Source organism: Lithobates pipiens, unplaced genomic scaffold, assembly GCF_037356315.1.
Source record: "Lithobates pipiens isolate NorthernLeopardFrog02 unplaced genomic scaffold, aLitPip1_a1.2 Scaffold_1, whole genome shotgun sequence".
In the NCBI taxonomy this organism is placed as follows: domain Eukaryota; kingdom Metazoa; phylum Chordata; class Amphibia; order Anura; family Ranidae; genus Lithobates; species Lithobates pipiens.
Window position 1 is genome coordinate 11,020,110 of NW_027507685.1, and position 26,984 is coordinate 11,047,093.

The 26,984-nt window shown below is 40.2% G+C and overlaps 1 protein-coding gene across 5 annotated transcripts in view; it reads right to left on the reverse strand.

Moving 5' to 3' along the window:
• Positions 1-26,984, reverse strand: part of TENM1 (teneurin transmembrane protein 1) — a 912,904-nt gene that overhangs the window by 368,497 nt on the left and 517,423 nt on the right. For all 5 annotated transcript variants that reach the window (XM_077478732.1, XM_077478724.1, XM_077478714.1 and 2 more), the window contains 3 exons: positions 23,843-24,042; positions 18,710-18,920; positions 2,578-2,679 (listed from right to left, as the gene is read on the reverse strand). In XM_077478732.1, coding sequence (XP_077334858.1) covers positions 2,578-2,679; positions 18,710-18,920; positions 23,843-24,042 — 513 coding nt within the window. The remainder of the gene's footprint in view (positions 1-2,577; positions 2,680-18,709; positions 18,921-23,842; positions 24,043-26,984) is intronic.

Here is a 26,984-nt window from a genome sequence, read left to right on the forward strand (position 1 = left end):
CGGATGAGCACGGACCGTCTGTCCGTGTTCATCCGATCCGCTCTGCAGACGGATAGAAAAATAGGATTTTCCTCCGTCTGCAGAATCGGACAATAGCGGAGGCGGACAATAGCAGGTGTCTGCGGATGTTCATCCACAGACACCCGCTATCCCATAGGGATGCATGTATGTCCTTATTTCATCCGCAAACGGATGGATGAAATACAGACATAATGTCCGCATGTGTGAAAGGGGCCTCATTGTTATCTCATAATACTATGATTACAGCGTATGCAACATTTAAGGTGTAACTAAACCAAAAAACAAACATGTTATATATTGCAGCTTAACGGGCGGCACAGTGGTGTAGTGGGTAGCACTCTCACCTAGCAGTAAAAAGTGTCGCTGGTTTGAATCCCAACCATGACACTACCTGCCTGGAGTTTGCATGTTCTCCCTGTGTCTGTGTGGGTTTCCTCCGGGTACTCCGGTTTCCTCCCACACTCCAAAGACATGCAGGTAGGTTAATTGGCTTCTGTCCAAAATTGTCCCTAGTATATGAATGAGGACCTTGGATTGTGGGCTCCTTGAGGGTAGGGACCAATGTGAGTGTGCAATGTACAGGGATAGGGGTAGACACTCACTCAGGTTGAACTGGATGGACTAGTGTCTTTATTCAACCTTACTAACTATGAAACTATGAAACTAACTATGAAACAAATCCCTAAATGTGGTTTCTGATTTAATTTTCTTTTTTTTTTCTTTATTTTCATTTGGTTATCCTACCATTACCACACTTCCTGCCCTAGGGTGACACCACTGTATGGGGGAGTAATCAAGTCACCTGTGGACAGCAGCATTGTTGACCTTTGGAGGAGGTAGTGTTAGATGCACTAGAAAATTACAATTTACTTTACCAAAAAGTTAAGGCTTAACTCAAGCTAACAAAGAATACACTAATGGTTCACTTTATGATAATCTTAACATGTAGCTAAAATACATTTGATATGATTATAGGCTAACTTAAACACACAATTTGCCTTGGATCTTCACTTAGCAAGATGGATGTCCACTTAGCTAAGCTTAGCAAATAAAGTGAAGTTGTGCTTGCTTTAACTACTTCAATATTGGAAACTTTTACCTCCTTCCTGTCCAGGCCAATTTTCAGCTTTCAGTGCTGTCACACGTTGAATAGCAATTGCCATTACAATTTTTTTTTAATACAAAGGCCAGAGCAATACACTGTTACCATAGTAACACTATATTACTCTGGGGAAGTGAGCAGGATTTTTTTAAATTTTTAAAAAACTCATTGCTTATAACAGTGAATTTTACTTTTCTAAGCATCCATTTTTTTCTGAATGAAAACTATTTATTTAGTGTTTACTATTGTGATTAGCTGTGATTGGCCACAGCTAATCACATGGCGCAGATGGGTTGTGATGGGTCCTGTCTGTAAAACTTTGACCAATCACAGAGATCAACACAATAGTACAAAATGCATGGCATAAATCAAAGCCATTCATTGTGTACAATTGGCATGTGGTCTGCTGTGATTGGTCGGAGCGATCACATGTTATCGGAAGTGGGCTAGCACATCCGCTTTGTCCACTAGTGACAGATCTCGCTGGAGTGCAGCCCAATCCTGGGAGGACATCTTTTTTTACGATAGGTCAGACGGGGAGCAGTTAAATACTGATACTCAGGGGAATGAATAAAAGAGAATCTGTCTTTTCACACCATTGGATAATTATGGTAACACAGTTCCAAAAAAGCAAGCACAAAACGTAAGTGCAAGGATAGTATGATCATTTTAATATGTCATGGAGTAAAATAAACTACACTCATAAGAAAATGATTAACGAGGTTCAGATGACTCCTTCCACTGTCAAAAGTGGCTGGGGTTAGGGTGTGCCATGTGATGGATCATCAGAATGGCTTGGATAGACCTGCTCACTAGTTGTTTGTAGAGCAGTGTCCTGCAGCCATGAGGTGTATGGCCAATCTTCCTACTTACAGGTCACCGGGATGGCAGCTGTTAAGGTAGCCCATGTCCGGGCAGTTCCCCTTTCTTGAGGAGTGTTTACTTCATATCCAGGTATACTTTTTAATTACCATTCATAAACTACAGGATGTGTTATGGAGCCTGCCAAGTTCCACAGCATGCTTAACGCTGTAGAGAAAACCCTGAGATTTCAGGAAAAATGACCTCATGACTTTGACCGGTCATGTAACTGAGCTCTTCTCCTTCTGGCTTTTTTTCCTGTTCATTTGAATGTCACTCTGGATGCTAAAGATTGGCAAAGCAGGCAGTTCATAATGCACATTAGTAATGCAGTTGGCTGTGCTTTACAAACATGTGCTTTACTCTTTTTTAAAGCAGTGGTATGACTGTGGTAAGGTCATGCCACTGCTTTACAAATGGAGCACTCTTAGGGAACATTCTGTACTCTTTTAGTAAATTAGCCTGTTGTATTTTATAATGCTTAAAAATGTAGATAAATGTGTAAAAGTGTATGCTTATCATCTTCCAATCCAAGTTCGCAGTGTATCAAACAGAGAGAAAATGTAAGTATTATAAGGATTAGTGATCTATACCTCTAGAGCAGTCTGGTCCCAAAAATCCTGGGAAGCAGTGACAATGCCCAGATATGCATTCTCCATTTCCATTACAGTTAGTTGAGCAATCATCCATCATTTCTGTGAGTGAATAAAATAGAATAAACTACACTGAGGTAAAGTTTGGATTCAGCTGTAAATGTAATACATTATGAGCAACTCAATTGCAGGGGAAATTGCTGCAAATTTCTCTTTGCAATAAAAATAATCATACTGGCTTTTATTCTGATATACCAAGAACTCAAATAAGTATTTGAGTACATACATTTTTTTTCTCAGATGAATAAAATTGTTATAGAATCAGTAGCATTACAGAAATGCAATTCAGGGTAAAGTATGTTAGAGCGAGCAAATAAATTACCGGATAATGCTCTGTACATAGGATAAATATGCATTTGCCATCATCTGTTTCAGCTTGAAACAAGTTAAAAAAGATCAGTTTTATGTAGAAGTCTTGAAAAGTTTAATGTTGTCAATATATCACAGGCTCAATAATTGCAATTGTTTACTGGATTCGGTCAGGTTTACAATCCTGAAAAACAGCACTGGCTTTGATGAATATGGAATACAGAGCAAAGACACATCATTAGATATACTGGCAGATATGACTAATTCTTCATGTATCGGGTTGCACATTTATTTGAAATGATCCATAAGTAAAGCAATTGTCTAAATCATCCTCTGGATGTCATAATTATTGATGCCATGCACAAAGCGATCACTCAGAAGGAAGAGCGCCTGAATTGTTTGCATAGTTGACAAAATTAATGAGGAACATATAGCTTTTATGAAACCTGGAGTGTAGGAAAGAGAGAAAAGAGAGTTGCATATAACCTTTGATAAAAAATTCAAGCTAGAACGTACTTTAAATTAAACTAGGCTTGTAAAAAAAATACTGTATATGTTGGCTATCATCATTGACTTGTTTTTGTCAATGCGAATTACTTGACTGCTTTGAATTTCTTAGCTACTGGACCCCGAAAAAGCATTCAGTAACTCCTGTTCTGCATTTTATTTCGGGGGCTCAGAAAGTCTTGAAATCACTGGATCAGCATGACAGTCAGCAAGTTAGTATTTTTTAGGCAAATGTCAGTAACAGCCATTACAATCTTCTTTGTAAACATTTCCTTTAAATAGATGTAAGTTCCAAGGACTCTTACACACTTATCTATTCTGAAGCATTGCATTAACGTACATATTATGCTACATGTTATCTTGCATTTCGTTAAGTCAGCAGGGATGGAAGATTCCCTCCAATAGCCACATTAATGGTAACACTGGTTGGTAGATTAACATACGTGTTAAGAGTCCCCTTGCATAAAGAGATCAGAGAGTATCACCCACAAAGTTGAGAGCTGCAAATCTAAAAATAAATAAATAGATCCTGCCAACTAGACATGTGCAGAGTGAAATATTTTGTTTCAGAATTTAGTTTTCATCCGAAAAATTAATTTATTTAGTTACTCCCGAAATTCGTTTTTATTTATTTAGTTTTTCGTTCAAAAATTGCATTCGTCTGAAAATCCACATGAATTGCGGTCAAATCTGTCTTTGAAGGCTTATGGTGTCTGTCGAATGTATAAAGAAGATTCGACGGAGCTGCTAAACTTTATATAGCCTGTAGGCGGAGCATTTTACTCCGGAAATCTACGATTGCAGCGTCGTACAGTTTCGATGCTCCGTGGAATATTATTATAAACGTGTGTGTTTTTCGTTGCTTTGTCGAATCTCCATTGTTCATGTTGATTGAATGGTCTAAGTCTCACAGTGTCAGGTGTCAGATAGTGAGTGACTGATAATAACGAATATGGTGGCAACCCATTGTGGGAGTGACATGGAGGCATTGGAGGATGTTCCTGGGCCATCTACAAGTGTTTCTGTATATATATTATATACTCTTTCAAACAGAAACTGGTGGACTGGTGATAGCGATCACTGATCAGACAGGTAACAAGATTCTATAATAATAAATCCCCCCCCCCCCCCCACAACACAGGCAGCCTCTGAGGCTATCGCAACAACACTAGCAGCAACACTAGTATCACTATAAGGTTCTCACACTAACACAATAGCAGCAGATTATTAGGAAAAAGCTAATCTGAACTGTAGCTTGCTTCACTATTGTTCTGCTGCTGTGCTTATGCTTAATAATAATTAAGGTTCTCTGACAAGTGACAATTCAAATGGACCAGCTAAGATTGACTGTCTTCTGAAATGATTCAGTGTGTGTGTCTCTCTCTGCTAGCAATCGTACGTGTGTACTTAGTTCTAGCTATTTTACTGCTCCTCCTCTTTTCTCTCTGTCGAATCTTTTCTCTCTGTCGAATCTTTTCTCTATATAATCTTGGGCTAATAGAGGTAAGGTTAGGCACATTCGACCACAGGTTCAATAGACACAGATTGTTATTGTCAGAGTCACGTCGAATCTCCTATTCTATATCGAACTGCTGTAACAACGAAAACGAAAATAAAGCATTTATTTATGTCAGATCTTTTGTTTTTCGGACTCTTCGCTTTCGTTATCATTTGTCAAAATGAAAATGAAAATACCTGAAATTCGGGTGAAAATGCATTCGGACAAAAAGGAATGCACATGTCTACTGCCAACCAGTTAAGTACAGAGTGAATAAATGAAGAGTATATCAGTACAAGTTTGGAGCCCTAAACAAGCCTTCTCAAATGAAAATCAAGAAGTATCTTTTAAAGTTTAAGCATTTTCCCCCATTGCAGTAAAAACAACATTTAATCAGTCAGTCTTGTTAGGTGATATGATAAAATGAGAAGCATTGCAATAAATACATTGACCTCCACAGAATATAAGATTTCACGATAAAAAGAAACGACAACTGATTAAGTGGTGAAAATCTTTAGCACATAGGTCAAAACTAGGACAACATTTAAATCACAGATTGTCTATAACGAGTTTAAAAAACAGATGCCAATACATCTAAAATGATATGATAATGTCAAACTAAAAAGAGAAGTATAGTTTTTTTTTTATCCCATAATCCTACTCATACTCATGTCCCCTGCCGCCTCTTCACTGAGAACGGAGCCACTGAACACCGCCGAGGACTCAGTTCTCTCACCTCCCAGAGCAGAGAGTGACTGCCTGTCAATCAGCAGCTCTCCTGCTTTTCTCCTCCACTGGAGCGCTGAGCTGTGGAGGGGTGGGAAGTGATCATCTCAGGGTCTCAGCAGCTCGTTGAGAGGCTGCGACAGCTATCAGTCCAGACACCTGGCAGATCCAGACTTCCACAGTCAGGACGACGCAGTGCCTGGACTGATATTGGTGACGTCAGCAGAGACCAGACTTCAGATGGCTCTCTGCTGAAAACGGGTCACAGAAATGCAAAACTAATTGCACTCCTGTGACCCATAGGAGAAGCCCGGCCAAATGAGCTCAGGCTGGACTTCTCCATTAATGTCAGACTTTACAAAGCTGGTCTTATATGCCAAACTGACCCCAGTAGGTTGATGGTGTGCAAGTATCTGGGCAGACATGCACATTTGTAAATTAACACCATGCAAATAACTCTTTATTTCCCCAAAGCTTAACCATAGAAAGACTTTCTAAGCAAGATAGAAAGTGAACCCATTACCAGATTAAAAACCAGTGCAGAGATGTGCACTAAGCTTAGACATCCTTGTAAATACATACATTATTTCTGATTGCTGCCCATTAATTATGATGGAAGAAAATGCTATAAATGAGTATAAGTTCTGTGTATATTATTTGAAAATTTTTTTGATCAAGTTGTCTATTTCACATATGTTATTAAAAAACAACTTTTCAGCAACTGAAATGTAGGAGCTTATTAAATGTTGCATTGCGGCCACCAGTTGTCTAATGTTTTCAATAACCTGGAATAAAACCTATTTGATCATAGTGTTCAAGACCTCCAGTCACTTCTTCTTTTGACCTGCCAGCATAGACGCAATTATTTCATCATTACAATTTAATAATGAGATTGGATAGTAAGATGATAGAGTGCAAGATCTTTTTCAGGTTTAGGAACTTGGCAAATGTTAGCTGACACAAGTTTCTGATTAGAAATTAAAAGGAATTATACACTGAGGTCAAACAAAAAGCGACCTCTTTTACATTATTTTAAAATTCAGATTTGTACCCATCTTGGCCAGATGCCTTGAACATTGTAATGGTTTTATAATATCTTCAATTTCCTTAAGCATAATTGGGCCACCTAAATATCTGTTTGCAGTGGAGACAGAAGCAAAAGTTCAGTTGAAGACCAAAACAGGCCTATTTTTCAAACAACCAACCATAGGATGTTGTAGGCAGGTGTTCTGATATTTTTAAACAATTTCTCTATACAGAGAAATATATATATATATATATATATATATATATATATATATATATATATATATATATATATATTTATCAGATTTCATGTATATTTAGCATTGAGAGTCTCACGTGTGTTAATACAATAGATGCTGTAATCCTAGATTGAGCATAAAGGGCATCTTACTATATTTTTCTCATATCTGAGAAATCTTTCATATAAACAGATTTATTCTCTGAATGATCCATCACTGGACCTCAATGAAGCTCCCTCGCCCTGGCATTCAAAATAATACATTTTATATTCCTACCCTCATAGTAATGACATAGTGAAACAGTCTCTCCTTTAGGCTGCATTCACACCTGAGCGGAGCATTTTCAGGCAGAAAATCACGTGAATTTACCGCAATTTTGCTGCGTTTTTTGCAGTGTTTTTTACCGCAATTTCGCTGCATTTTTTTACGGCGTTTTGCCGCGATTTTGTGCAGGGCAAAAGGTCAAAAATGTAAAAAGAAGAAAAACGTCCAAATCTACCCGATTCAAGCGACAAAAAAGGGTCCGGAACTTGTTTGAGCTTCAGGCGACATGGAGTCGAGATGTGAACCATCTCCATTGAGAATAATGGATTTTTTCCCCTCTAGCGTTTTGTAGCTTCAGGCTTCAAGCTACAAAACGCTCAGGTGTGAATGCAGCTTTAATACAACTTTATCTGTGTGCCAAAAAAATAATAATACTTTGTTAAACTTGAACAATGTAAAGCTAAACAAAAGGTAACTACTCCTGGTGCAAAGGATAATTTAACTCTAAAATTTCCCCTAAAAAAAGAAGGATTTTTCCCGGATGTTATAGTATTACCAAAAGAAATTTGATAATAATTCACATCACATAATTCAAATTGAATTATGTGATTAAAAAAGGTATGCAATTTTGTGAATTTATTGTTCTCTCATTTATATTAAACAAATGTATATTGAAAAAAAAAATCATATATTAACCTCCCTGGCGGTATGATTCAGTCTGGAATTAGGTGCTGAAAGCGGTACAATTATTTTGCATGGAAATCTGGCTTTTATTTTGTAGTCCTGTAATTCTTAGGAATAACGCTCTGAAATCTCTTCAAACCAGAGTCTAGCGGACATCCCGGGTATGATAAAGTTTATAATATAATAAAGAATAATAAAAATTATTCAATAATGTAATCAAATCCAAAAAAAACTGAAAAATGGACATGTTTTGGTTGCTATGGACAATCTCCAAATTCCAAGCAGTAAAAAACTGTATTTATAATATAAAAGTGCATGCAGGGCATTGCACAAACCACTAGGGACAAAGGGGGTGTGTATTTTTTACTACAGCACTGTAATCTGTAAGATTACAGTGCTGTGTGTGTTTTGTGTACTTTTACTTTTTTGAATTTGCCGCCGTTCTCCGCTCCCGTGCGCCGTAACGCCGCAGGGAACGGAGCTCGGCGGCATTCGGCACTGTGAATCGAGCGGAGGACAACTCGATCACACAGCGCGGCGGACATCGCTGGATCCAGGGGACAAGGTAAGTAACGATCCCTGTGTCCTCCCCTGCATCGAGCGGTGCAAGCCCGAGTCTGGCTCGGGGTTACCGCTATTGTAATGAAATTCCCAACCCGAGCCAGACTCAGGATTACCGCTAGGGAGGTTAATGAAAAAGGGTTTATGTGACCCATCATGTCACAAAAGCTTTATGAATTTTTGTGTTTTCCCATTAACAAAATGTCATTTAAAAATCAATATGCAATAAGAGCTACATGATTTTTTTTTTGTAATTTAATTGAACAAATATTGTGGTAAAATAAAAGAAATATAAATGTCAACTAGTGTGGTAAAAATTCACATGTTTTATAGGCTGAATTCAATATTGTGGTCATTTGTGGCGAGTTAGCGTTAGCACACACATTGGACATTACAAAGAAATGGACTGACAATTAATCGCAATGGAAAAGAAAGTGCATGGCGATGCATGACGTGTGCTGAGGCGTATTGCTGTGCATTGTGTATTGGCCTCTGCTAAAAGAGCATTGGGACACCTTTCACAATGATTGGTGTAACAATACACTGAACATAGAACAGATGCATTGTGGTAACATTTATATAATACCAATTAGGTGGCACCCCTTGACAGCATACAATTGATGCAAAAAGATGAACTGTTCAAAATTCCAATTCATATGCTCACCTACCATGAAGGTAACATATACAGTATCTATATTTGGGAAGGGTAACATAGCTTTTGTTACCTACAATTTCATACCTGTTATACTTTCAGCTGCTGATGATGTAATGTTCATATGCACTGAAAGGAGATGTACATGCTGTGATTTTTAGTTTAAAAAACAATGCCATAAAGTTAGTGTTATCCACAACTCTATACCAAATCTAGCTTATAGCGGAGGGCCGTTTAAAAAAAAAAAAAGTCAGCAGCTGCAAACACTGCAGCTGCTGACTTAATCAGCCCACTTACCTGTCCAGGGCGCCCGCGATGTTGGCTGCCGAGGCCGACCCGTCCCTCGGCTCTCGGGTCCCGGCGCCGCCATTCCTTGTAAGGGAAACAGGCAGTGGAGCCTTACGGCTTCACTGCCCGTTTCCTACTGCGCATGCGCGAGTCACGCAGCGCTTTGTGAATGGGACGCGCTGTGTTCTGGAACACACAGTTCCCAGAACACAGCGCGACCCATTACCCAGAAGACGCCGCACGGAGGAGAGAAGAAAGAAGATCTCCGCGGATTTTTTTGTAATTTTTAATATTTTTTTTTTTTCAGGCCCTCCACTTTAATGATTCTTCATGAAAACATTTTAGGGGTAAATTAAATCTATTTTCCAAATGTCATTGAGCTGAAATAGCCCCTTCTCTAAAGCTCCATATATGCTGACTTCTGTCCATTGGGGTCCACAGCAATTTTTACATCCTTTGTGCCAGCTTCTGATGGCAAATCCCCATAGTCTTTTATGAGACCAGGAGACATGATACCATGTAAGTATGGAGATTTGGGAGGTGGATAGCTATTTTTTAACTTGGGGGATGGGGTGAGGGCAAATGGGTAAGGAAAAGTTTAAGAGATTTTCAATTGTTCACTGGATCTTCATTGTAAAAAGTTTTCTGAACTTCCTATCTAGGTGAAAGATATCGGTCAGAATTGACATACAGAAAGTTTCTTCTTTTTAAAGGTTATAACTTTCCTTTCCTTCCTTCAGTATAAAAACAAGATCTTTGTACTTACCATAAAATCAGTTTCTTGAAGTTCATTATGGGACACAGGATTAATAGTTTTTTTTTTTTTTTATAAGATTTAGTTATGCTGTTGCCTATTAGGAGGATTTGAACACTCAGAACCCAGGTATATCCCCCACCAACCCCATCCAGCATGCTTCCGTTTTGTAAAAAAAAAGTACTTAAGAATAGATCACAAAACCAGAGGGATGAGACCTGTGTCCCTTAACAAACTTAAAGAAATGGGTTTTATAGTAAGTACAAAAATCCAATTTTCTTTATCGCTCATTAAGGGGCACAGATTCATTAGTTATTCTGATATTTTTGGGACATCCAAAAGCAGTTCAACTTAGGAGTGGGCAACACAGCACACAAAACTCCAACAGGTCTACATAACAAAACATAATAAAAACAAGGTAATTTTGCGCTTGAAAATCTGGTTGATGAACCTTAAGCCCATAGCTTTTATTAGAGTCTGAACATCCAATTGGTAATCAATAACTGTATAGTGCAAGAGTCTACCTGACTGGACACAAATTGTTTGGATAGCTTATGTTGGTCCTCACAGTTTGGGTAACTCAAAGGTTGAGCTGTACAGACATTATATGGTCAGGTTATGTTGTATATGGAGGCCCTTAGGCTTTTTCTGCTGTGGTAAATTAATATTTTTCCTCTAGTAAGGGACAGGAAACTCATTTGGGAGATAAGAAGGTTAAGGTCAGCAAAAATGTCCATGCAGTAATGTAGAGCTGAGGGCAAAAGCATCAAGGTGCTCCATAATTAAATGAACAGTTAGGACTGCATGTGGGTCATTAGCCAATACCTGCATGCATTCCACAGTGGTGGAGTGCATTCACTTCATTATGACAAACCAACATAACTTTTATTGTACAGTAGGTTTCATTGAGGGGTCTGCGAGCAAAAACAAGGAATTGCAAATGGTTGCCAATGGTATGCGAAAGGAGAAGTATAGCCAGTAGTATATGGCCTCTCCCACCCCCTCCACAGCTCAGGTCAGAGCAGAGAGCTGGTGACTGACATCAGTCACCAGAGTCATCAGCTCTTTGCTCAGGGAGCTGTGAGAACTTAACAATCAGCGGTGTTTGATCGCTCGGTTATCAGTGGAGGACAGATGAAGCATTGGACCGATGCTACATCTACTTACATCCACTTAGGTAAGAATAATTCTTAAAAAAAATCTCAATTATTTTACTTCTCTTTTAATCACTTGCATTTCTTCAAATCTACAATCTGGGTTGTATTATGGAAAGATATCTCTGGATCCTCAGTGGGTACAGCCTATTGTTTTTTTTCATTTTAAATATAAGGCATACCTTATCATCAAAAGGATGCATTAAGCTGAAAAAACATGAGGGTTTACAATCCCTTTAACCTCTGACTAAAGTTTTCATATATGAGCAAATAAAGAGCCGGATAGCCGCACTCCAAAAAAAGTTTTCATATGTGTTGATGGATGACCATGTCAGCTGAAACGTTACAAAAGGGCCATTGCCAGTGAGAATGGTTTGCTCCCATGGTATTAATTTGTTATCCTATTTAATCCATGTTGAGATATGCCATTTCTACTGTTACATAAATAGCTTTTACCAGTATTAAAGGAAGCCTATGCTGCAAGACTATGGAAGCTGTTATTTTTGTCCTCCTTCATATAAGAATGCTACTGTCCTGGCTCTCATGCTGATCCAGTGGATTCTGGACTTTTGGATGCACTGACATGGTGTCAAAATTCAAATCAGGAATTGTGACCTGACTCTGACCTTCCTGTTCTGTGGTGTTTCAGAAAAGTAAAGAAACCAAAGCCAACCTAGCAAATAAATTTTTCAGAAAATCAGTAATTGCAACCTCCATCTATCTCCTAATATCGCTTTTCTTTAGAGCGTATATCATTTGTTTAATTGACCTCAATTTGTTATGGGTAACAATCATTACTGGGTCTGACCACTCAGATGAGTGCAGCACTTGGATTTGTTATTGTCTAGCAATGTCAAAGTTTATCCATATACAAAACTTTTTTTTACTTTTGGAGAGAAAGGGAAAAGGTTCGAACCCCTGTCACGTTTTACAGCAAATTAAAGGATTTCTCCTCACTATCTGTTTTGGTGACAGCCTTTTAATCGGTCAAGAAGTGAAGGAAAACCTGCAACAGGAAAACAGACAACAATCAAAGGTGGCGAGGGCTCTAGAATTCCCATTCTTAAAAGAAGCATTTCTACTGCTGTCAGTGTTGCTGATTACCCCTCTATTCCTGTTCTGAGGACAAGCTTTTTACCATCAGGAAGTGAAGAAATCTCTCCAACTGAGCCTTTGATGGCAGTAAAACCTGACAGGCGTTCTAATCATTTTCCACTCTATCTGAAGCTTAAAAATGGTTTTGCTAGATACACTTTAAGCGACAACTGGCTGTGAAAGCTTCTCAGATGTAATGCATGTCATTTAGATGCTAGGCTTCACTAAAGACAGGCGTAATATCTCAGGTACTGGGTCCAGTTCTCAGCATGAATCAAGTATGACTTGCTGGTATGTTCCAATACCTATGACATGAGCCTCATTAGGTCATATGATTGTTTTTCTTTTAATTGCTTGAGTAGTAAGTCAATGTAGCTAGTTTGTCCCAGAATACTATATTATTAACAATGTTAGTTGGAGTGAGAACAATCTTGGGCTTTCACATAATAGTTTTTTAATTAAATCACAGCATGAAATTTCCTGAGGGGTTGATTACAACACCATCTTGGTGTAGAAGTCAAATTAAAGTGTTCTGATTGCTGCAAAGTGGAGTTAAAAGATTGTGTGTGATCCATCATACACATAGGAAATAAACCAAGAGTACACTACTTCAACCTTTGAGTATCCTACTGGATATGGTTGTAACAAAGGTCGATTCTGGCTTCTGTGTATCAGACACAATAAAAACAAATGCAATGCAAACTATTTATTTTAGATACCTATAAAAACATTTCTCTTGATAACAGTGTAGCTCTTTTGTGTTTCTACAACTAGCACGCCTGAAATACCTGTAAAAGTATCTGAGACTTTATTTGGTAGATTGCAAGTGAATGTAAACAAGTGTATCAGAAGGCCCATTTACTCACCATTCATCTTTAACGCCTTTTCCTACAACTCTTTGGGTTCCTGGACACACTCGAGATAGATGTGTTTCTCTGCCTCCCTTCTTTAGGAGCTCAAAATGGCCCCCCCTATTGAGGCAGAGGTAGATGAGCAAGTTATCTGTAGCCAGGTGAGTGGCCCTCCACCATCAGAACTGGAATGTGGGCAGCCATGCAGGAACCTAATAGTATGCAGCTCCTCTGGAAGAGCCAACTACTGTGGGGAATACCTAATCTATTGCTACATGGTATTCGAAATCCAGTAGGGTACCACCTGTTTGACCTCCAGCCTTTGATTCCTTTATTTGTTCTCCTGTGATACCAGAGCTACCCTGGACTTTACTGATGAATATGCTGTTTATGAGGATAAACACACATGGTTGCATTCTGAACTGTTTCACTGAAGTAGTGAGACTCCACTAGAGCAGTGGTTCCCAACACCTGTCCTCAGGACCCGCTAATTGGCCAGATTTTAAGTATTACTTTGGGGAGCTGCAGACTAGAATACCGCAATAACTATGCAGCAAATTATATCACCTGTGATGTATTTCAGTTATTTTGCAAACCTGGCCTGTTAGTGGGTCCTGAGTAGGGATGAGCTTCGTGTTCGAGTCGAACGTACGTTCGACTCGAACATTGGCCGTTCGGCCGTTCGGCGAATTCCGAACGTTTTGGCCATTCGCGTCAAAATTCGAGTGACGCGCGCGCGGACCACAATGCACTGCGTTGGCGCAGTGCATTGCTGCCCGATGATTGGCCAAGCATGCACTGTGACCCCGCATGCTTGGCCAATCGCAGCGCCGGCAGCGAGGAGAGCCATGATTGGCCACAGGCATCCTGCCTGTGGCCAATCATAGCTCAGGCTGTGTAGTGCACACCCCACACTATATAAGGCCGCCTTTAAGGCGGCCTCCTGTAGTGTGTTACTTTGCATCTGAAGCAGTGGGTGTTCTGTGTACCTTCAACACAGTACACACCAATCGTTTTTGGCTGATTTTCTATCTTGCTGCTGTGTAGTGGTTGTTGTCTGTGCCCTGACTGCAGTATACACCACTATATTCACCTCACCTATATAGCTAGTGATCTAGCTTTAACCACTTAACAACTGCCCATTGCCGATTAACGGCTTCAGGGCGGTTGTTTAACTCAGAGAGGCCGTTAATTAACGGCCTCCCAGAATTCTGCTCTCGCGTGCCCCGAGGTGTGCGCACTCGAGAGCATCCGTGACCGCCGGGTCCATAGGACCCGGCGCATCACGGTAAACGGCCGCTCATAGCGGCCGTTTACCACGTGATTGCTCCGTCAAATGACGGAGTGATCACTTGGAAACAAACCGGCGTCATGTTATGACGCCTGTTCCTACCTCCCCTTTCTGTACCGATCGGTACAGCGGAGGGGAAAGAGATCGGTGTCAGCAGCGATGTGGGCTGCATCTGCAGTGCCCACATCGCTGCTCACCGAATTTAACCCCTCAATTCCCTGCCAATACTCTGCAATACCAGTGCATACTCTGCAGTACCCTGCCATTACTCTGCAGTACCCCGCCATTACTCTGCAGTACCCCGCCATTACTCTGCAGTGCAGTACCCCGCCATTACTCTGCAGTGCAGTACCCTGCCATTACTCTGCAGTGCAGTACCCTGCCATTACTCTGTAGTACCCCGCCATTACTCTGCAGTGCAGTACCCTGCCATTACTCTGTAGTACCCCGCCATTACTCTGCAGTGCAGTACCCCGCCATTACTCTGCAGTGCAGTACCCTGCCATTACTCTGCAGTGCAGTACCCCGCCATTACTCTGCAGTGCAGTACCCCGCCATTACTCTGCAGTGCAGTACCCCGCCATTACTCTGCAGTGAAGTACCCCGCCATTACTCTGCAGTGCAGTACCCTGCCATTACTCTGCAGTGCAGTACCCTGCTATTACTCTGTAGTACCCCGCCAATACCCCGCCAATACTCTGTAATACCCTGCCATAAATTGCCATACCCAGCCATACTCAGAGATACCCAGCCATACTCGGTGATACCCTGAAATACCCAGCCATAGATGCCCCCCACCCCTCACCGCCCTCCGGTGCTTCTACCAACTCGCCAGTACGATCAAAGCCAGAATCTTTTTTTTATTTTTTATTTCAGGCTTCCCAGCCTAGAGGTGAGATGTGGGGTCATATTGACCCCCCAGATTTCACTGTAAAGAGGACCTGTCACCCCATATTCCTATTACAAGGGATGTTTACATTTCTTGTAATAGGAATAAAAGTGATCAAAAATATATTTTTGGGAAAAAAAATGTCAAACTAAAATAAATAAAGTAAAATGAACAATAAAAAAATAAAATAAAAATTAAAGCGCCCATGTCCCCATGTGCTCGCATGTGCCACACATGTGAGGTATCGCCGAGAATGTTAGAGCGAGAGCAATAATTCTAGTCCTAGACCTCCTCTGCAACTCAAAACATGTAACCAGTAAAAAAATATTTAAAGCGTCGCCTATGGGGATTTTTTAAGTAGCGACGTTTGGCGCCATTCCACGGGCATGTGCAATTTTGAAGAGTGACATGTTTGATATCTATTTACTCAGCATAACTTCATCTTTCACTTTATGCAAACATTGGGCTAACAAGTGGTTAATAATAGAGCTTGCAGTCAGTAGTGTTAGGAGTGCGTGCTGTCTGCGTGCTCTGTACCCAGTACATACCGCTATAATATAGGGCAGGCCCCTACTTTCAAACATCCAACTTACAAACATCTCCTACTTGCAAACGCAAGGAGACAGCAGCAAGTGAGATGAAAAAAGATGGACGACAAAACAAATTATACAGGGGTGATAACCCTTCCCTATGTTTTCCAAAAAGCTTAAAGATAGTTTTTTTGACTGGAGCTACACTTTAAAAATGTACCGGTTGTAAATGACAAACAGATTCAACTTAACACAACAAACCTACACAGTCCCTGTCTTGTTTGCACCGCCTGTATACTGCTGTTCTGAGTATATAGGGCCTGGGGGCCACACGCATTTCCTTTTTTTAATATGGGTACGGGGTTCCCCTTAATATGTGTACAAGACCCAAATAGGCTGGTAATGGGCAGGGGGGGGGCTACCCATGCCATGTTTCTCAATGATTTTCAACCATATTGCAGGAACCAGATATAACATTAAAACCGCAAGCAGTTTTAAATGGTGTTATTTCCGTTTAATGTCATTTTGTGCAGGGACTGTTCTAAACACGGGAAACACGTGGCACTTCACAGGCATACTACAGACACCCCGCAGGCACCATATTTAAAGGAATATTTCACTTTTTTTTTTTCACTTTAATCGTCATTAAAATCAGTGCTCCCGCCAAAACGGTAGTTTTTAAAACTTTTTTTTGCAGTGACCCATGTCCCCTGAGGCAGGAGGCAGGTCGCCAAACCCTTTTTAGGACACTATCTTGCATATTAGCCGTTAAAATGAGCACTTTCCAATTCGAACGTTCGAGTCCCATAGACTTCAATGGGGTTCTAACGTTCGTACCGAACGCGGGGGTCGTTCGCAAGTTCTGGTGCGAACCGAACCGGGGGGTGTTCGGCTCATCCCTAGTCCTGAGGACAGGAGCTGAGAACCACTGCACTAGTGTCTTATAGAGACTATGCTATGCAGCAATATGTTACCCTTATTGAGATATAGGGACTTTGCTGTGAAGAGTCCATGTGTGTACAATGTTTTATAATCTATATTATATTATTCTTATCTGACTGTATTTTGCAATACTGATTCTTACTTTGCACCTGTCTAGTAAACTGCAGGTTACACTTAGGCCGCGTACACACGAGCGGACTTTTCGACATCCAAAGTCCGACGGACTGAGTCCGTCAGACTATCCAATCGTGTGTGGGCTGCAACGGACTTTAGCTTTGCTAAAGTCTGACGGACTTTAGAAATGAAGCATGCTTCAAATTTTCCCGACGGAACTCCGCCGGACCCGGTCCCCTTCGAAAAATCCGCTCGTGTGTATGCTATTCCGACGGACTAAAACCGACGCTAGGGCAGCTATTGGCTACTGGCTATGAACTTCCTTATTCGAATCCAGTCGTACGTCATCACGTTCGACTCCGTCGGAGTTTGGTGTGATGGTGTGTGTCCAAGTCCGTTCGGTCGAAAAGTCCGCCAGAACTCCGTCGGAACTCCGTCGGAACTCCGGCGGAACTCCTTTGGAGGTCTGTCGGACATAAGTCCTCTCGTGTGTACGGGGCATAACTCTCGGATCTGATCATATGGTTGGTTACCCATCTTGTTAAGCATAAGGGCACACATATAAGGATCTCCTGGGTGTAGTTCAAACTTCTGCAGGATAGGCAAGAATGAGCTGATGTTATGCATATTTTTGAGCCCCATGGGTTGTACCGTATGGGCATTGTACAGTACAATGTACAGTACATTTGCACGCCAAATAAAATTCAATAGACAAGTTGTGTCTTTTTGACTTTTATTATTTGTTATTCTAGGATAATGCATGTTTGTTAATGTAAATTGTCTGCATATACAGATGGGTCCACTCATCATATACAGTGTATTTGGATCACCTTTTTGAGCAAAACTAACTTAGCTCAACTAGCCATGAGCCAAGTTAAAATGACCTGTAAATTTAATGAGCACTTGTATAGGCATTTTGATTTACTAAAGAAGTATAGGCCTTTCACTAAACAAATTATTTTTTTTAATTAGCAAAATTTTTATTTACTTAGCTTAGTGAATGAGGTGAAACTGTACAATTCTATGGCTTTTATTTTTCATTTTTATTTTGCAAACAGAAAATGCTCTACTCCTTTTGTAAATCAATCCCGATATTGAATACAGAGTGCTGAGAAGGGAGTTAAAGGAGAAGTCCAGCATCATTTGGCTGTATTACTCCTATGGATCAAAGGAGTGCAATTCATTTTGCACTCCTGTGACCAGTTATCAGTAGATAGCAGGGTGAAGTCTGCTCTCTGCTGACATCACAGAAATCAATCCAGGCACCGCGTCATTCTGACAATGGGAGTCTGGATCCGCCAGGCGCCTGGACTGATGCCAGTCTCAGCCTCCCAGCGAGCCGCTGAGAGCCTGAGACGGCCGCTCTCTGCCCCTCCCCAACTCAGCGCTCCAGTAAGCATGGAGGCGAATAGGAGAGCTACTGATTGACAGTCCGCAGCTCTCTGCTCAAGGATCTGTGAGAACCGAGCCATCTGTGGTGTTTAGATCGCTCGGTTCTCAGTGTAGAGGCACCGGAGACAGATGTAGCATTGAACCGATGCTGCAACCACCTAGATAAGTTTGATTTTGCAAAAACCCCCAAACACATACTTCTCTTTTAAGTCTGGAAATGAACCGTACCTAACCGTATAGCAGTTGCTACATGTTGAAAGAGTATAAATGTTCAATTTGTACAGAGGTGTGAAAAACAATTCTCACCTATTGCCGTTGTTAATATAAAAACTTGCTCCATCTTCTTTCCATCATTGTAAAATGCTAAATGCCAGGTACCTTGATCCATGTATTCAATGAAGCCTGTCTCTTGTAAGGATGCCAAAACTAGACTCCGAGGTGCATGCTGTGGGTTTTCTGCATTTTTTGGTTCTTGCTTTATCAAGTGCTTCCCATCCATCAACTTTACAAAATCAAACTGTGTGAAGATCAAGGACAATTCACGACTGATTAAGCCGATTATAGAGCAAACTTGAACTTTGAAAAGCTTTGAAAATGTTAAATTACAGCAAAAGGAAAGTTTGTATTATATAATAACACAATGGCTAATAATAATTTTCTACCTTAATGCAGTTTCATTAAATGAATCCAAATGGGCTAAAAGATCAAAGGGTAATATTCTGCCAAGCAGAACATATTATAATGGTTAAAAAAACACATTATGGTACCTTCATAAGCAGAGATTAATTCCATATAATTTCAATAAATGCTAGCATCAAAATGAGTTTTTAGGAGTGAATAAACTTACTTTAAAATGATAAAACATATTTTGTGGTTGCATATGATTATGTTCACCTTGCACTGGTTGCACCCATTAATTCTGTAATACTGATGAATCTGTGTGTCAATAACTGTTGATACAGTCATTAACACGCAATTTTGACAAGTTGGATTTACACACTATCTATATAATGGACTAAGCTAGCTAGCTAACCCAAATAAGAAGTGTTCTTATGATAATTAGGCTTCTTGCACATGGAGGCCTAAAAACAACATATATTTAGCCAGTCGGGCATCATTTTTACTGAACTAAATGCAACCCGTTGTTTTTAATGGGCCTATACATATGTTGTATATAGATCAGTAAAACAAAATACAAAAATAATTTCAGTATTTTTATGCACATATACATGCAAATACACCACACTCCCTTATTACATATTTACATAGTTAGCAAGGTTGAATAAAGACACCAGTCCATCCAGTTTAACTTGAGTGAGTGTCTACAATTGTCCCTATCCCTGTACATTAAACATTGCACACTCACATTGGTCCCTCCCCTTATGGAGCCCACAATCCAAGGTCCCCATTCATATACTAGGGCCAATTTTGGACAGAAGCCAATTAACCTACCTGCATGTCTTTGGAGTATGGGAGGAAGCTGGAGTACCGCTAGGCGAGAGTGCTAACCACTACACCACTGTGCTGCCCTTTTATTAAAAGAAAAAGCTAGCTTAATTTTTATGTGTGTGTACGCATAAATGCAAATATGCACAACTACATGCAAATATAATGCGGTTAACGAGCATTTTGAAAGATGAGCAACTTTTTTTTTTTTTATTCTGACTCGGTTTGCGAGTGTTGTCTTGCAAAATTAGCAGAATTCAAGCTAATGAGTGGTGCAGTACCACATTTGGCCAGAGGTGCAGGGGCACCAGGGACACTCAGAATGGTTTGGAGCTGTTCGTAAATACTCAGAATGACTCGGAAATACTCAGGAACACTCGGAAATACTCCGTTCCCATGTGTTTCTGAGATTTTCCGAAGCTTTCCGAGTTTAGCCGAGCTGTCCCCAAGTTCTCCTGGAACGGATTATGCTTGTAATCCAAGGTTCCACTGTACACAAAAGTATACAACTTTTGGGTATGTAGTTGTGCATATATGCACATATGCGCACACACACGTAAAAATGTAGCTAGTTTTTTCTTTAATCTAGGGAGTGTGGTGTATTTGCATGTATATGTGCATAAAAATACTGAAATCATTTTTGCCTGTCCTCGCATTTTTTATGCCGGGAATATCTAATATTCATACATCAGTACTATGTGCAAGTACCCTTAAAGTATATCTTCGGCCAAAATGTTTTCAAAGAGGGAATGTGGTTTTTGGTTTACAAGGAATTAGATTTTTTATTGTTACAATGATGATTATTATTAATAATAACAATTGTTTAGGAGAGGGGTCTTCAAAAAGTTTCTACACTTTTATATTTTCGTTGGGAACAGTGAGGGCAGGAGGAGTAGTAATTGGTCGTGTCTGAGAGTGTCATGTGACTAGTCTGTCTGGTAAGCTGGCTGACCTTGAAGTTTAGTATAAGAGTTGTGGTGAAGATGACTGTGAAACTTATAAACTGCACCAAAGAGGAACAGCGTTCTTTCATATAATCTTTGTAGGCAGAAGGTGTGCTAGGAGCACAAATTAATCGTTGCATGTGTGCACAGTATGGGGATAAAGTTCTCTCTCGTAAAGCTGTTTATGAGTGGGAGGTTGTGGAACACCCAGCTTATATGGATTTAGCGCCATCTGATTCCCATATTTTTGGACTGCTCATAGAAGCTTTGAAGAAAAGAAGATTGGTCCTGGGAAAAATGCATCGCAAAGGAAGATGACTACGAAGTGATGTCATTTGTTTTTGTAAGCGTGGAAGCTTTTGAAGACCCCTCATATATATTATCTCTTTGTGTGTGGATATATATATATATATATATATCTCCACACACGCACACTGTTAGTGCTTGTGCTGTGTCATTTGGCCCCCTGAAATACCTGGCTGATTTTGCCTGTCTATATGGAGCCCTGACACCATTGTCGCTTTACGTGATTCATCCGCAGCCCTGCTCTCCTGTGTCTGTGTCTCCTCTCTCCTCCTCCCCCCTTCCCTCCCTGCCTGTCTGCTCGGACCAGCGCCTGCCACCCCAGCTCCTGCTGCTCTCATAACTTGATAACTAAATCATCTTATACCCTCTGTACCATAATAACAAGTCCCTGTGACTGTGTAATGTAAAAAATCTTCTGACCTGTACCTATATGAGCTCCACTCTGGGTACTCAGCTGACTGTCAGCTCTCTCTTTCCTCTCTACCCTTCCTCTCCGGCTGACGTCAGCGGGAGTACTCGGCCCGCCCACTTGAACTGTGAGCCGGAGAGAGAAGATAGCTGACAAGTCAGCTGAGCACCAGGAGCCAAGCTCATATAGGTACAGATCAGCAGATTTTTTTTACATTACACAGACACAGGGACCCCTGTTGTTATGGTACAGGCGATTTAGTGGAAGAGGGTTAATAACCACTTTAAAGAGGTGTTTTGCCCTGGAGGAAAAAAAAAGTCAGCAGCTACAAATACTGTAGCTGCTGACTTTTAATAAAGAGACACTTACAAGTCCATGTATCCAGCACTGTCCTCACTGGCTGATATTTGCTGGTCTTCAGGTCTCCAGCACTGGCATCTTGGATGTAGGAACCCGGCTGTAACTTCCTGATGCTTCACAACCAACTTTCCACTGCACATGTGTGAGTAGTGCTGCACATTTTTAGAGGACTTGCAGCCTCCTAGGACCTGTGACATGTTCCAGGAGGTTGAGGGTGGGGCGTGAACTTCTGCTTAGATTGCCTAGGCAGAAGTGTCGCAAATAGGTACTGGTTCCAAAAAATAAAAATCCAAAACTATAGGGGGAGGGAGGAGATAACGTGTAACTTCCCTTTTTAGGTGAAGTTTCACTTTAAAGTAGTCTTAAGCTCTCAGCATTTTTTAGCTTTATACATTAAGATCAATTAAATAAATATTCCCCAGTAAACAATCTGTGGGTGGTTTCATAAGATGGTACAAAAGAAACAGCCACCCTAAAACAGGCCTAAACATAGGCAAGGATCAAATTATAAAGGAGTTGCAATCTCATTAAGTGATTACATCATCCTCTGAAAGTGCTTAAAAAACTAAAAAAAAAAGGTTTAATATGACTTTGTTCATCATGAGTGAGGGATCCATCGTAACTGTTGCCTTATGAGTTTATGTGAAATCTTCATTAATATCTGTAAAATATTGTAATTAGAAATAGATCTCATTTGGCTTGCATCTATGAAAGCCAGGTAAAATGCCTCCCCCCCAGGTGCTTGTTAAGAGCAGACAATGCGGGGCCGAGACTTGTATATACCAACCATGGAGAACAAATTCCATTGTTCTACACCTACTCACTTCAAAGGACCCCATGCTGGGGTATGCAATGAAGGGAGGCAACCATAATCAATACTTAAGTTCCTGGGAAATCCAATTAAATCTTCTGCCCAGAATAGTCACAAGGATTTGCATGAAAGGGGGCCGACTTTTTTAGTAAGCCCTCCAATCATGATCCAAGTTAAACCAGCCTATGGGGCATCAGCATGAAGGCATATACTCAGAGCAAAGGGGAGGTAACGGGTCTCTTTTTGGGAAACCAGCCCTCAGAGTGGAACGTTTGCAAGGATGGGTAATTATGGTTAAAGGTGTTGCTTGTAACTAAATATGCTTGTAGATCACTGTCTTAGAGAATATACGTTGTATTCCTGCATGTAAATATTATATTTCAACCTAGTATTTTCTTCCTTGATGTAAGACCATAGATAGAGATTTGTGTGTTAGCTAGACTTTCAACTACTTTTAATAAATGTTATTATATTTAAAGCTTTTCCTCCTGGTCTTTAGAATTCTCATTTAACCCATATCATATCTTGTGATTAATAAATCAGAAGTATAGATTTTAAAGGTTAACAGTAACTGTCTGAACAAGAAGATTGTTGTCTTCAAGAAACTTCTGCTAGAAAGTTGAGAACTCTCCTGGACTGAAATGATGCTGTATTTATCTAGTTTGTTATTTCTAAAATATATTTTATTTTATTATTATACTAATAATTTATTATTATACTTTTTGGAGATGTTGAATAATTACACTGCATCTACCTATTTGAGACCTGTCTGTTATCAAACAGATAATTATTAATAAATATTAACCCTTTATTACCAGTCATTAGAACCCACATCAGGCTGTTTCTTGCTATCTGTGTCCCATAGGGAAGATTTCCCCTCCCTTCCTGTCCAAGAGACACAACGCGAAGTTAGGGGAAATTCCTCCGTAATCAACTGTCACCAGAACAGGTGTCCCTATGGGAATATTCACCTCTACCTCCTGTACTGGTAACATTAGTAAAATCAAAGATATCCTTCCTGTCCCCATAATATATTTTCAACAAGATATATAGAAAGGGGCATCTCTTTCCAGTGGCAGTGGAATTAGGCTTAAAATGATTCACGTTGTCAGCAACTCCTAAAATTATGATGCCACCAAAATAAAAAGAAATACTAAACATACTTGTGTGTGGGTCGGTGGGATATTTCTTCTTCCATATATGCCAAGAAGGGAATCTTTTGAAAATGAGACATTAAATTTTAAATATATGGGATGGTGTATTGTTATCTGGAATCGCCAGAACAAGGCAGGTGGGATGCTCTCCACAATCTGTTTTCCTATTTCCACCTCGCCAGAGTCTATCGCTCTTCCTCTTTGATAAACTGCACACAGAAACAGAAAAAAAAAAACAGTTATATTAACTTGTAAGTATACATAGTTATACAAATTCAAATTATTATATTAAATGCATATATGAAAACAACATAGAGCACAACATACATTAGGTATCTGAACCTTTTTAGGCACCAATATCAACAAGAAAAATAATGTAAAACAATTCCAATATGTTATTGTTACAAAGATAAAAGCATACATAAAATAGTTGGCTGATCAAACAATATCATCTCTCATCAGCATGTCCATCATATTACACATTTGATACACATATAGTGGTATTCATGGAAATGGTCCTAGCAAATAACCCAACATGTTTCAAAATGCATGGGTACCACTACTATACGCTGTATGTATCTAATGTGAATTATGGTGGAAACACTGATGAGGGATATTATTGTTTGATCTGACAAGTATTTTATTTATTCTTTAACAATAAAAATATTGGAATTTTATTACATTATATATATTTTTTCTTGTTGATATTGGTGCCCAAATAAGTTAACCGATACCCATTCTATGTTGTGCTCTACAATATAATGTTTTGGGATGTTGGCACATATATAGTTCTAATGCCGCGTACACACGATCGGAATTCCGGCCAAAAAAAAAGACCGATGAGAGCTTTTCATCGGAAAATGCGTCCGTGTGTACACTCCATTGGAATTTAGCTGTCCGAATTTCCGCCAGCCAAAAATTGATAGCATGTTCTCAATTTTCCCGACGGAAAAACTTTTTATCGGTAATTCCGATCGTGTGTATGCAATTCCGACACGCCAAATGAGACAGAAGCTATTGGCTACTGGCTATTGAACTTCCTTTATCTAGTCACGTCGTACGTGTTGTAGGTCACAGCGTTATAAACGATCGGAATTTGATGTGACCGTGTGTAGGCAAGACAGCTTGAGCAGAATTCCGTCAGAATTCCGTCGGGAAAACCATCAGAGCTTTTTCCGACGAGAATTCCAATCATGTGTACGCGGCATTAGTCATACCTCTGTCTATGGATTAGGTATACAGGAAAAAAATATTTTAAAATTCGTTATCTAATAAGTATAGTTGTACACCAAAAAAGATAAATAACACAGCAAATAAAAAACAACACAGCCATGTTACACTTTATTTCTCTGTCATTTACTATGGGTTTAAGTACAGAAGATGACTCCTAAAGAATAAAGATGTGTTTAAATATTTTTGGATGATTTAAAATTGTTCTATGCAGGTTTCTTATACTTCCAAGAATCGGGGAATCAGCTCAATTTAAAACTCACCAAAGCACCACTAAATTTTAGTATAGTATATTTTATTGTATTGGCTGGGGAATTGCAGAAACATGATCACTATGATCTAGGTGGCAGTAAAAATCAACCTTTGCTGACAAATGACACTAGCATACTTTTGAGCAAACATCCACAATATGCTAGTCCACCAGTGTAGCAATATGTATGTATTGGCACAACTGCATGACAGGTCAGCGTAATTCTTGTTTATAAAAATGCAATATTTGCTCTCTTATTCCAACAAGCTTAAAGTGATTGTTAACCCCCCCCAAAAAAGATTCTGTTCCTATAAAGTATGTTATACAAAACATCGCTTGTGCTGTGTAATCCGGCCCCTTGTATAACCTGTAATACCCTGTAAACACAGTCGGACTTTCCGACGACAAAACTTGGCCCAAACTTGTCTAGCATACACACAGTCGCACAAAGTTGTCAGAAAATCCCATCGTTCTGAACACGGTGACGTAGAACGAGTACGACAGGACTATAAACAGGCCAGCAGCCAATAGCTTTCATCTCGTAATTTATTCTGAGCATGCGTGGCACTTTGTCTGTCGGAATTGTCTACACACGATTGGAATTTAAATGATCGGATTTTATTGTCAGAAAAGTTTAGATTCAGCTCTCAAACTTTGTGTGTCAGAAATTCCGACGGAAAAAGTCAGATGGCGCTCACACATGATCGGATTTTCTGACAACACAATCCGATCGCATATTTTCCGTCGGAAAATCTGACCATGTGTACAGGGCATTATACCTGGCTGATCCTGCCAGTTTCTACCCTCCCCCTGTAAGATGACCACGATATATCAGGGCTGCTGAGCCCTGACACTGTCGTCAGCGTATGTGCCTCTGTCAACCAAAGCCCTGCTCTATGTCTCCTGTGTCCTGTCCCCAAGCCCCCCCCTCCTCTCCCCCCCTCTCTGCCTGTAAACTCCTTGTCCACGCCTCCCCCTCCCATCCTGCTGCTCAAATTACTATTTATTTGTAATACAATCTCTGTTTTTTTACTGTAATGACCCCCTGTGACTGTGCTGTATTAAAAAAATGCTGTATATACCTTGTTTACAGAGCACTGATCTGCGCTCATTGACCAGCCGCCTATCTCCTTTCTTGGCTCCTCCTCCCCTCCTGAGTGACATCAGCTGGGGTTACCCAGCCCCGCCCACTTCATCTGTTGGGCCGAGAGAGGAGGTAGGTGGTGGGTCAATGAGCACAGATCAGCGCTCTGTAAACAAGGTATAATTTTTATAAAGCACAGTCACAGGGGACCATTACAGAAAAAATTGAGAGGAAAATATAAATTTACATTGGTGGGTTAACAACCACTTTAAAGTGTTACCCTAAAAAAATGGATCCTGTTGCTTTAAAGCATGTTATACATCACAGTGCGTGTGCTGCATAATTTGGCCCCTTGTATCACCTGAAATACCTGACTGATCCTGCCCCCCCCCCCTGTAAACTGACCATGATTTATCATGGCTGAGCCCTGACACCGTGGTCAGTTTATGTAATGCTGTCATCCCCAGCTCTCCTCTGTCCTCTCCCCCCTCCTCCCAGCCTGTCAGCTCCCTGATCCTCCCCTTCTGATGATAGAATAACAGTGTAATATCTCTCCAATCACCTCTGTTAGATAATGCTATGTTCAC